Below are 13,385 nucleotides of genomic sequence, written 5' to 3'. Positions count from 1 at the left end.
AGACATAAAAGCAGAAAGTTAATGAGGCTAAATGCATGCTGGCACTCAGGTAATTTAAAGGCTGCGCTGATGTTGCCCTTCCAGCTCAGCATGCACTCACTCCTAATAGGGGTTGTGAGCAGGCTTAAAGAAATAAGCTGTGGTGTTCCAATAATAATCTCTTTGGATTTGAAAGAGGAAAACCATGTCACAGACAGAAACTAGGCAATATTGCTCTTAGGAGGAGATTTAGGAAAAGTATTTAGAGATACTGGATATGAAGAAATCATAAACAGATTCTCTTTCTTATTTACCTCTCGATAAGGAGATGGAGGCCCTGCCCTGGTGTCTCAGGAGACTCCCGCACTGTTAAGCACAGTTCTCGCAATCTTTCAATTCCTCTGGTGGTGGGAACTGGACTGGCCATAGATGGCTCTGCTATCTGGCCAGAGTACCCTGAGTCTGCTTCGGGAGCCAATTTAAGACTGAAGACACCAAATCTCTGGGCCTCACATACTATGGCTTGTACTTTACAGGCCAGTTCAGCATTTCTCTGTGTAATTTCATGTGAGGGGGGGAAATCCTATTATTATTGGATTATATAGATGTTGTTAAGTACTGCTGAGTCAACCACAACTCATAGTGACCCTATGAACAAAAGATCTGAACCTTGTTCTTGTTCTATAACTATCATCATTTCTCTAATGTTCATGGAGTTTCCAAAGGCATGTAGTTTAGAAAGTGGATGCTAATCCTGCTTCCAACCCTGTCCTAATCTGGGAGCTCTACCAAACATTTTCCACGATGGGTAAGCATTACGGCATTTGACAGGCCAGTGGCACAGTATTCCACATCACAGCAACCTCAAGTTACTTTAGTAGGGCAAACTGACAGACCAGTGCTGTACCACTTAGGGGAATATTCTTTCCAAACACAATTAATACCAAACCCACGGGCCCCAAGCGCCCAATTTACTTTTAAATACAAAGGCCTACCCACCAGGTCCTGACTGACTTAAAAAGAGGCTTCCAGCCCACAGATGATTGTTAGCAAAATACAGTAAATCAAATCAGCTCACACACAATTATGAAGAAAACAAGCAAACCAACCAACCCAACTTTCAACTAAAATAAGAGAATTTACCCTCCAGAATACAACTGCTTCACACATGATCCTACAAACTTGAGACTTAGCCATGGCCCAAGAGACTTTTAAGTACAAAGGCCCACCCACCAAGTCCTGATTGCCTTAAACAAGAGGCTTCTAGCTCACAGTTGTATGCAGTATACATAACTCATATATCCATGATTTCTATTAATTGGTCTTGCTCTTCTATTAATTTTTTCGTTTGTTGTCATTGTTATTAGATGCCATCGAGTCAAGTACAACTCATAGCGACCCTATGAAGAAAAGAACCCAGTGCTGCCCTGCGCCATCCTCACACTTCTGACACACAAGAGCCCTTTGCAGCAGTCATCTTGACAATCCACCTGGTTGAGTATCTTCCTCTCCTTTGCTGACACTTCACTCTTTCCAACATCATAGCCCTCTCCAAGGAATAGCACCTCCTACCAACATGTCCAAAGTATGTGAGGCGAAACTTCATTATTCTTGCCTCCAATGATCACTTTGGCTGCACTCTCTCCAAAACATAGCTATTCATTTTCTTGGCCATCCCGGGAATGTTCAGTGCTCTTCTCCAACATCACAGTTCAAAGGCATCAATTCTTTTTCCGTCATCCTTATTCACTGTCCAGGTTTCGGATGGCCTCAATTAGACACATCTTAGTCCTCAAACTGACATCACTGCTCCTCAATAATTTGGAGAGGTTCTACCTACAGATTTTCCCAATGCAGTGTGTCTCCTTATTCCCTGACTGCTGGTACCAAAGGTGCTTAATTGTTGATCCAAGCAAGATGAAGCTATTGACAGTTTCAATGTCCTCTCCGTCCATCATAACATGGCCTATTGGTCCAGTGGTAAGTATCTTTGTTTTCTTGATACTGAGACACAATCCATACTAAAAGCTGCATTCCTTGATCTTCTGCAACAAGTGCTTCAAATCCTCCTCACTTTCAGCAAGCAAAGTTGTGTCATCTGCATAATGCAGGTTATTGATGAGTCTCCCTCCAACCCTAATGCCACATTCCTATATAGTATTTTTTAATTTTCAATTTTTAAAAAATCTCACAAAATATCCATTTTCTGGAAACAAGATATTTGAGGTTAAAAAAACAGAGTTGTTTCAGAAACTCTGGTTAAACAAAGTTAAATAGGTTCCTTAAACAAGTTTTAAAGGCAAAAGCGGTGAAGTCCCTAAGCCTTATATAACTAATACCAACTTTCTCATAAAAGCTCACAAAATTATTGTGTTCCAAAATATACTTGAGGGAAAAGATTTTAAAAGAATTTTTTAAACAAATTAAACAGATATACCCTAATGAATTTTTAATATTAAAATCTTCGGAGGAAAACTAGGGAAGAACAGGTGTGTTGATTGGCAGGTCCATTTTTGAAAATGGAAAAGTAAGATCTTTGTTCTTGATGTTATTGTTATTGTGTACCATAGATTCAGAACCAACCCACAGCTGCCCCTCCAGTGGGTTTTCAGAGGCAGTTAATCACACGTGAAGACATTGCCCATCCTTCTTCCACGGAACTGCTGGTAGCCTTTGGGACTGCAGCACAGCTTCCTTCCTGCTACTAGGCCACCATAGCTCCAATGGCGAAGGAACTCTGCCCTTCAAAATTCTTTTCTATTTCCATTTTGAGTCATTAGAAAGCTTTGTAGATCCAATGGACTTCTGTGTTTGGTTCTAGGACATACCCTGGAGGAAATGCCACTGAGATGCTATTGGATGGGATGTCACACAAACCCAGAAAAGAAGAGACTAGGGATGACAGAAGAATTATGCCTTTAAGTTGTGGTGCTAGAGAAAATTATTGAACTGCCAAGAGATGTCTATCTGTGTTTCATTGATTATGCAAAGGCATTTGACTGTGTGGATCATAACAAACTGTGGCTGATTCTGAGAAGAATGGGAATCCCAGAACACTTGATCGTTCTAATGCGAAACTTATACTTGGACCAGGAGGCAGTCGTCAGAACAGAGCAAGGGAACACTGCATGGTTCAAAATAGGGAAGGGTGTACGCCAGGGATGCATCCTGTCTCCATACCTTTTCAACATGTATGCAGGCAGATTATCCGAGAGGCTGGGCTCTATGAGGAGAATTGTGGCATCAGGATTGGTGGAAGATCTATCAACAATCTCCGTTATGCAGATGACACAACCTTGCTTGCTGAAACTGAGGAGGACCTCATGCACTTGCTGCGAAGGGTCAAAGACTGCAGCCTTCAGTATGGACTAAGGCTCAACGTCAAGAAGACAAAGATTCTTGCCACTGGACCAATTGGCAGCGTCAAGATGGATGATGAAAAGATTGAGAGTGTTCACAGCTTCACTTTGCTCGGCTCCACAGTTAACACTCTTGGTACCAGCAGTCAGGAAATCAAAAAGCGTATCGCGATGGGAAAGACTGCCGTTAGGGACCTCTCAAACGTACTCAGGAGCAACAGTGTCTCTCTGGAGACTAAGGTGCACCTGATACAGGTCATGGTATTTGCAATCGCTTGTTATGCATCAGAGAGTTGGACAATGACTAGGGAGGACAGAAGGAGAGTGGATGCTTTTGAGCTGTGGTGCTGGAGAAGGGTACTGAATGTACCCTGGACTGCCAGGAAAACAAACAGATCCATCTTGGAGAGGACTAAACCAAGCTGCTCCTTGGAGGCAAGGATTCTGGGGCTTCATCTGACATACTTTGGATATGTTGCCAGGAGGGACGGGTCCTTGGAGAGGGACATCATGCTTGGGAGGGTGGAGGGACAGCGCAGGAGGGGAAGACCCTCTATGAGATGGATTGATTCGGTGACTGGGGTAATCGGGATGGGTGTGTCAGAGGCGGTGCGGTTGGCGCAGGATAGAGCAGGGTTTAGAGCTGTTGTGCATAGGGTCGCTATGAGTCGGAAACGACTCGATGGCACATAACAACAACAACAGCCAAGAGAACAGATTTATCCTAGGTAGGGTAAAACCAAGTTTCTCCTTGAAGGCAAGAATTTTTAAGTTCTCTCTCACATATTTTGGGAATGTGGCCAGGAGGGACCCGTCTTTGGATAAGGACATCATTCTTGAAAGGGTAGAGGGAAAGCAAAAGAAAGGAGAGCTCTGGAAAAGGTGGACTGACTCAGTGGCTGGGGCAATGGCAGCAGTTGTGTCCCAGCTAGTGAGAGTGACTCAAAATAGAACAGATTTCAGAACTATTATACACAAGGTTGCTATGAGTTGCAGGTGGTTTGATGGCACCTAAGAGCAACATATAAATTAAATTTTAAAAATTATTCTTGATTATTTTGAATATATGTATCAGGAGAAAAACTACTCCGATACAATATAAGCTTTCTAGCTTCTTTGCAGCAGGCATCTCATTTCCCCCTGGGATTTCTATTCCTTCTATTTTATAGCTGCACACTGCCAAAGAAAATTATTATGAAATGAGAAAATCCCTGCATCTATAACATGTATCTTAACATATACTCTGTTCAGCATATCAACAACCTATGTTATGTAGATGACACAACCTTGTTTGAAGAAAGAGAAGAAATCTTTACCCGAACCCTAACCCTAAACCTAAGAACTTACTAAAGAAGACCAAAAACTGCAGGCTTCAAAGTGGATTATAACCCAACATGAAGAAAACAAAAATCCCCCGCCCCCTGTACCAATAAGCAATATCGTGATTTATGGAGAATAGATTGACATTGTCAACAGTTTCATTTTACCTGGATCCACAATCAACACCACAATCAACAACAGTCAAGAAATCTAAAAATGTCCTGCATTGGGAAAATCTGTGGTCAAAGATCGCTCCAGAGTATTGAATGGCAAGGATGTCCATTTAAAGACTAAAGTACTTTCATCATTTCGCATTCATGAGAAAGTTGAACAATGAATAATAAAGAAGACCAAATAGAAATTGATGCATTTTAGGTGTTTCAGAGTATTAAATATTCCAAGGACTGTCAAAGAATAAACAAGTCTTGGAGGGGTCCAGTTAGGATGCTTCTTAAAGGCAAAGACAGTGAAACTTCATCTCACATACTTTGCATGTTGTCAGAAGTCATCAGTCACTGGAAAAAAAAGACATCATGCTGGGAAAAGGGTCAGTGAAAGAGAGGAAAACCCTCAACAAGATGGCCTGACACAGTGACTGAAACAATAGCCTGGATCATGATGGAGGGTCTAGGGATGGATGTAAGATAGAGCAAGGTTCTGATCTGCTGTTCATAGCATTTCAATCTCAGTTGACTTCACAACATCTAACAACAATAAAATAATATCCTCATAATATTATCTCCTGGGAGTTTATTAGACATACAGATTTTCAGGCCCTAAGGGCAGACTCACTGAGTAAGATACTCTACTGAGTGATGTCCAAGAGGGCTAAAGTCATGTGAAATGGCTGTTACAACTACAGTAGACAAGGCAGTATCTGCACAATTTTAAGCACAGTAAGGTTTTATCACCCAGCAAGCCAGAATGTAAACATAGATTATCTCTATTTTGTGTCCTCTCTTGATATGAGACAAATGATCATTTAGTCATAATGCTTCAGGTCAAACACTGGGTCTGGCTGCTAAAGTCATTTTGATTCTCAAAGTTAGAAGAATGATCAAAAATTAAAAGAAAACAATAAGAATAAAGTCACACCCTGAAATGTCCCCTACATAATGCCTCTGGGGTTCAAAAACTAGTTGCCACTGAGTCAATTTCAACTCCTATCAATCTCACGGATACCAGGGAGGAACTGTGCTCCAGAGGATTTTCAACATCTAATTTTTTAAGAAGTAAGTTGTCAAACCTTTCTTCCAAAGCCCTTCAGGGAGCTTTCCAAATTCCCATCTTTTGGTTAGAAGCTAAGTGTTTGCCACCCTTACCTGGCAGACTTACTGGCATAGTGCAACAGACACTAAGGTCTTAAAGGCATTGGGGGAGAGGGTCTTCTCTTGCTTTCTCAACAGTCCTGGAACCATATGCAAAGCACTAGCTCAGCTGAGCCAGGGGAGTCTTCCAGTTCAGAGCAGAAGCTGTAAGGGGAAGCCTTGAGCTCAGCAATGTCAAACTCTGCTCTCTCCTTATCCCCCTCACTCTGCAGTGGCAGCCAAAGAAATGCTTGTTGAAGTGCCTGGGAAACTCTATTGGTGTTTATTATTGTCAGAAGCACTTTGATTCTCTTTTTCTCCTATCACAAAGGATACTTATCCTCAAATCAACAAACTCCAAATGAAAGACATTTTAAGAGAAGTATCATCTCTAAAGCCCACCCTTGCTTGAGATTGAAACTGTGTGTCACATTTTCTCCTCTTCAGTTGTCTTAGCTATTAAATGCAGATGTCTTTAGCTAAGTCCAAAAGACACACAGGTAAGCAAGTCTTCAATCAGATAGAATTGAGAGGACACTGGTTTTTGAAAGGCCCAGGTGGAAGTAACCCGGGAAAGAGCATTATCACCCCAAGCCACTTTGCAGTTGAGAGTTGAGGTAGCAAAAAGTGAAGAAGCTAGTACGAAGGAACAGCAAACCTGGAGATTAAAAACTACTCACGTCTTGTGCCGGGCAGACTCTAAAATAATTTGGCTCAGCAGCATCTGAGAATCTGCTGAGATTTCCCTGTTAGCATCAGTACCCCATTTTTCTAGAGCTATTCACTTCCTAAACAACATGCCTCTGGAAACTCTACGTATTTTGAGAAATGTCAATAGTCGTAGAGGGGCTTTGGGCCTTTTGTTCATAGGGTCGCTATGAGCTGTGCTTGACTTCAAGGCAATCATCAGCAACAACAACCTTTAAAGGTTGGAATCCACATTGGAAAGATGAGTCAAGCAGCTGGATTCTACAAAGGTGTGTTTTCTGGTTTTGGCTGAGGCTTGGATGTGGAATGCTTACTTGCAACTGGGAGTGAGTTGATCGGATTTGGCCTCATATTTAAAAAGGCATTTGGGGCCAAGGGCTGGTTTTAATTGTTTTTGGTCAAACATTCTTCTGAGTGGTATAGCCTTGGTCTGTACAGAGGTAACTAGTGGTTGCTGTCATGCTAAACACTATGATACTAATGTGTCAAATGTACCCATGGTGGACAGTGTTTGGTGGAGCTCCCAATTATAACAGGCTGGAAGCAGGAGTGGCATTCATTTCCATAATAGCTTGCCTCTGGAAACTCTATGAACTTAAAGAAACAATGAAAGTTATATAAGTGTTCAGGTCTTTTGTTCAAAGGGTCGCTATGAGTTGTCTACAACTTGATGGCACTTAACAACAAACACCTTTAAAAGTCTTTTCCTTTATGGCACTTTCTGGACACCCTGACCCCAGACAGGTACTGACCTGGGCAGGTGTGCTCACACTGATTTCCGGAACAAAGTTGTCTTCAAAGAAATTGATGATGTTTTCCTGCTGCAGTTCCTTTGTGGGAGTGACTTTAGGCAGCGGTGGGACAGGAGGCCCCTTCCTTGTCTAGGAAGCATTAAACACAAGAAAATGGAGCTAATTTAGTCCCCAGTGGTGTGTGAGACATACAGAAGTGTCACATGGACACAGCTAGGTGAACAGGTCGCTCACTGATTACAGTTTAGATCTTCACACAGAAACAAGTCCTTCTAAGTTAGATAAAGAATACTATTGACTTATGTGATTCTCTGAGCAAAAGGTCAATAAAGAAAAACTCCTGCCATTAGATTCCATTCATCTCCATATAAGTGTTAGTTCTGGGGCCTCCGGTCTTGGGACTCCATACATTTTTTTTTTCCACCAAGGAAAAATTTTTATTAAAATAGAGATTTCCAGTTATTTAAAAATACATAGAAACAGGCAAACACACAAAGGCAGTATCATACAACTGATTTCTAAACTCAATACTTCTGAAATACAAAACAGTGATCATTATCCCCAAAAGTCCTTTTATTGAAACAAACTGATTTTTAACTTGTTTATTTACAAATATTACTTTTTAGTATATATTTTAACATATTTTAAGATATAGCATTTTTAGTATAGTCCTGTACCAGAACTGTGTTTTGACACATTCACTTATCAAAATAGCATATACTTAGTTCTTTTTTGTAGTTGAAGGCAGCAACTATAGGAAACTTCCCAAAGTCACAAGAATTTCAATATAACTGCTGCTTTGGATAGTTAAGGTTACATTTTTTTTTTTAGGTTAAACTAAGGCAACTACCTGAGATCAACTCAAAACAGTCTTTCACTTCAGTAATAAATTAGAATTTCAAAACTAAAATCAAGCTAGTTTCTCAATTGACTTCACAAGGCCAACTGTAGGCAGCCAAAATTTCAATACCATTCCACTAGTTTGAAAACTAAAATCTTTACAGACATCTACTTCACACACCTTCTTGAGATTTTATTTTCTCAGCTTTTATCACACACATGAAAAGCTAGAGCTAGATTGGGGCTAAGGGTTTTCTTGTGGGAATTTCATTTTCATCCAAAGTAGGAAAGATAATAGTAACAAGTGGCTTCTGTAAGATCAGCTGGGATCTTTGCTCCTTATTGTGTCTCTTAACATTTGTTCTTTCGACATATTAGAGGAAGGCACAAGATAGAATGAAACAAAATCTTGAAAGTGTTCTGAATACAAGAATTTGGCTAACACTCCATATAGTCCAGGTATCCTATAAAAAAAATTATTTAAGCATTGAGTATATGAAGAAATACAAAATGTCAAATATGAAAAATAATTCAATCTCCAGGAATTAGAGCAGCTTACTGAGTACCATCCTGGACTGTGCACTTAAAGATCTGATGTTTAAACTCATCAGTTACTCTGTAGGAGAAGGATGATGCATCTTTCTCTCCTCCTGTTAAGACTCACATCCTCAGAAACCCAAAGCGGGGCTGCTATGAGCTGGAATCTACTCAATGGAAACCTGTAGACTCACATCTCAAAGCTCGCCATTTGAAAAGGCCCTCTAATGTCCAAGAACCATGAACTATCCCAGATGGACAGTCTTACTTTGAATTCTTCTACTGTCCCAAGATATGTGACCTCTTCATACCTGTGAAGGTGACCTAGGCCGAGCTGGTGCTGGAGATGCAGGTGCCAGTGTGTGATTGGGACTACCTACAGGGCTTGAAACAGGGGAAGCCTCCTCAGGTGGAGATGGTGTCTTTGCAATGCGTAGAGGACCTGAATCACTGCGTAAACAGTAAAGATTAAATCAGAGGTCATCTAAGAAAAAACAATTCTTGAATCAAAGATTATCACAGAGTAATCATGAAGCATGGCAAGTATTGTTTGATATCTTACTCCCCACTTCCACAATAATTTTGGTTATTAACAGCAGAGTTGGTGATAATCTATACCAAGAATTGTATGCTACAATCCATACCCATCAATGTTATCTCAGTCTTCACAATTGCCTCCATTCTAGCAGCAGTTGAAACAGACCACAGAGAGGTTACAAAGGCCAAAGGCAACACAGCAGTAGAGTAGATCATGTCAGATTCTTGCAAACCTCCTGTTCTTCTCTGCTACGCCTAAAGGGCATTTCCAGAATCCTCTAGGCACACACTGAATTCATTTAGTTCATTTCACTTTTGAGTTACAAGAGAATTTTGGTGTGTCACACTCTATAGGAAATCCACTTTTAAATAAGAAATTTTACATTAAAAGCATTCCTTAGAATGATGCTCATTTTGAAGGGCTGCATTCTGATGACATTAGAGGGTAAACAAATTCCTTAATTATTTGCCTTTTCCATTTTTGATCTCTGACAAGTTGAGATGTATAGACAAATGTTGTGAAGAATGAGATTCCATGACATTCACTGAGAACTGACTATAAGGTTGGCACTGGGCCAGATGCCTACAAACAGCCAAGTAGAATGACTATTTCATGATGTTCATATAACAGTCTAAGAATTTCTAAAGTCTACATCCTGTGGGAGGAGCATCTGGACCCAAAATAAATGAGCATATACAGGGCAGCACAATCTACATATTCAAGAGGCTAGGGAACTGAATCGTTTAGGGAGGATGTGGAAACTGCATGATTGGAGCTCTGTGCCGCCAACCATGGCCTTGAGGAGAGGCAAAGCCTTGTCTATCAGTCTATGTCCACTTTGGGAGAGCTGACTTACTCACCATCTCGTTCTGTGAAGGAACAGGGCAAAAAAGGAAGGGATTGATTAAGTGGTCATGGTCACACTTTCTCTCAATTTTATCTGATTTAATAGCAATGCGGTTTCAAAGCACATTTGTTCCTTTCATTTCTTAAGTTTTTCATGTCATTAATTTCTAGAACAGTCAGATACTAATTTCATACTCATTATTTCAATTATTTCTTTTCTCCTAACTATACATTAAAATAATCTTGTTAAAAAGTGTAGCTCTACTTCTTTTGTAGTGATCAATTATTATTATTAAAATTATTATTAATCTTATATTTTAAGGATTTCATTTTACTTGGATCCACAATTAACACCCACAGTAGTTGTGGTCAGACTCTCAAAATACATGCTGGTTTGGGGAAATCTGCTTTCAAAGCCTTCTCCAAAGTGCTAAAGAATAATAATGTAAGAAGTTTAAAGACTAAGGTGCACTTGATCCAAGCCATGGTATTTTTCAAATACTTTGATGCATCTAAAAGTTGGGCAATGAATAAGAAAGAACAAATAAGAACCAATGTCTTTAAATTGTAGTGTTGGTGAAGGGTACTAAAAATACCATGGTCTATAAAAAAAAAAAAATCAAATCGGTCTTGAAGGAGGAACAGTGAGAAGGCTTCATAGAGGCAAGGGTGGTGAAATTTCATTTCTCACACTTTGAGAATGTTGTCAGGAGAGGCCAGTGTTTGGAAGAGACATCATGCTAGGAAAGGTGGAGGGTCAGAGAAAGAGAGGAAGACCCTAAAGAAGATGGTTTGATACGGTGACTGTAAATATGGGCTTGAGTATATCAGAGGTGTGAGCCTGGGGCAGAATAGGCTAGGGTTCAGATCTGTTGTTCATAAGGTTGCTATGACTAGTAGACAACTTGACGACACCTAACAACTTCTTTTATGTGTACTTTTAGGCAGTGCTACTTCCCTTGGAAAGGTACCCCAATGCTGACTGAGTCTAACAACCACATCGCTGACAGCTGCCAGCAAAAAATCAAGTGTGGCTAATCCAGAAAGTGGGATATGATAAAAAGAACTCTCTCTAGAGGAATCCTAATATTAACAAACAAATATACTAGTATACAATCACAGACAAAGAATTGTATGTTTTCATAAATGTGTGTATAACCAAGTAGGTATCACAAACAATTGCTTTACTTAACATTAAAAGAGCAAATACAGAATTCAGAATGGCACACTACCTTACTCATAGGGGTGCAATGGTAAAAGGTAGGTCTTTTGAACCCACCAGCAACTCAACAGGAAAAATGAAGCAGGCAGCTTCCATAAAGGTTTATAGCCTTGGGAGCTCTAAGGCCAGTTCAATTCTGCCCGGTAAGGGAACTGAAAGTTGGGGTTGACTCCAAGGCAGCACCTTTGGTTTAGTTTAGAAACACATATTCTTTCATTGTTGTTGCTGATTGCCTTCTAGTTGAGCACGCCTCACAGCAACCCTATGAAGCCCCTCTACAACTATCGTCATTTATCAAAGTTCATAGAGTTTCCGGAGGCACATTGTTTAGGAAGTGGATGCCACTCCTGCTTCCAAACCTGTCATAGTATGTTATTGTTGTCATGTGCCATTGAGTCGCCTGCAATATATAGCGACCCTATGTACAACGTGTCCTGAGCAAATCTCACTAATTCTGACACACTAAATCCCATTGCTCCAGTTACTGTATCAAGCCACCTCATCTGGGGTCTCCCTCTCCTGTGTTGTCCATCCACCCTTCCGAGCATGATGTCCTCCAAGGCTTGATGCTGTGTGTGAGCAGGCCACCCAGTTCGAAACCCAGACCCCGAAGGAGATTTGAGACTGAAGTTATCCTTTCCTGAAAGATGAGATTAAGGTAGCTGATGTCCTTCTGGGATAGAGGTGTTACTTGATCAAGGAGACTGAAACCATTGACCAGAGCAATTAAAAGAGTGCATAAGAAAAACCTGGAGAGTCAGAAACCTACAAGCTCTTTGCCTGACATCAGGCCCAGACTCAGGAACCTACATTGTCTGTGCATGCAGCAACTGGGAAGGATGGAATAAAAATCATGAGAGAAATCTAGGGAGAAGTTGAACCCAGGGAGATAATTCACCTGTAGACACTAGGTCTTCAGTATATTTGACTGACTTAAATGAACAATGCACAATGGAAACAAAACCAATGAACGTGAAGAGTTAGGAGATAAATCTAAGGTGAGGTCTCACTTCATTTCCATTCCTAAATGGATTCACCAAGGATATCAGCCCCAGTGAGAAGTATGAGAACAAGGTCACCGGTTTTGGGAGTTCCTATTTTTTCACAAGGGCACTCTGGTGACTTAGTGGTAAGGAGATGCACTGCCAACCTAGAAACACATGGTTCAAATCCACCAGCTGATCCACAGTAAAAGATGGGCCATATGTTCCTGTGCAATTTACTGCCTCTGAAAACCTGCTGGAGGGTCAGCTATGTGTCAGTTCTAATTGGAGGGCACAAAACAATTTCTCACAAAGAAGTAGTAAGTGCATATAGAGTCAGGCCCTCACTCAGGAAACCCACGCACAAGAGGACTGAACTGTGTGACCCACAGGGTGTTCACTGGTTGCTTTTGGAGGTGATTTCCAGAACTTTACTGATAGTTTGTCCCAACCTGAAGCTCCACTGAAATGTCTTCCGCATCCTATAAGACAATGTCTCCCTTGAATGGGGGGAAGTGGCTACATGGGAAATGCAGACCAGAACTGAAAAGCTTTGTTTTCCTCACAGAAGATAAGAATTCTACCACTGAACCACTTGTTTATAAAGTGCATAATCAGACATTATGTGTTAATATTTTACACCCAAGCCCATGCAAAGCAGAGAGGGACAGGCAGTCAGCTGATTCTATAATGACAAGAGCCTTCACTGGATAAAAGGCCAAAATTAAATGTATAAGCACATAAGTAAGCCTGGTACTATAATGTTAAATGGAAAAACACCTTTTAGACTTGTACCGGGAGAAATAAGCAGCACATCTAAAGCCCTCTGGAGAGAAGCTGGCTCAGAGGAGCGGGGCCTACCTGGGAGCACCCTGAATGGTGAAGGCCTTGTCGGCGTGCTGGTCGCCCAGCTTCGTCATCACTTCATACAGTTTGTGGCAAAGCTGTGGAGGCAGAAGCAGCTATTAACAGCAGCAAGACATTAGTGTGTCAA

The 13,385-nt window shown here is 40.9% G+C and overlaps 1 protein-coding gene across 2 annotated transcripts in view; it reads right to left on the bottom strand.

Moving 5' to 3' along the window:
- Nucleotides 1-13,385, bottom strand: part of AMPH (amphiphysin) — a 340,422-nt gene that overhangs the window by 65,281 nt on the left and 261,756 nt on the right. For both annotated transcript variants that reach the window (XM_006887583.1, XM_006887584.1), the window contains exons 9-11: nt 13,253-13,335; nt 9,114-9,252; nt 7,426-7,554 (exon numbers count right to left, since the gene is read on the bottom strand). In XM_006887583.1, coding sequence (XP_006887645.1) covers nt 7,426-7,554; nt 9,114-9,252; nt 13,253-13,335 — 351 coding nt within the window. The remainder of the gene's footprint in view (nt 1-7,425; nt 7,555-9,113; nt 9,253-13,252; nt 13,336-13,385) is intronic.

Source organism: Elephantulus edwardii, unplaced genomic scaffold, assembly GCF_000299155.1.
Source record: "Elephantulus edwardii isolate Elephantulus edwardi_28Jun2011 unplaced genomic scaffold, EleEdw1.0 scaffold00059, whole genome shotgun sequence".
NCBI classification, from domain to species: domain Eukaryota; kingdom Metazoa; phylum Chordata; class Mammalia; order Macroscelidea; family Macroscelididae; genus Elephantulus; species Elephantulus edwardii.
Note: the sequence above shows the minus strand (reverse complement) of the source record. Positions and strands in the feature narration are given on the sequence as shown.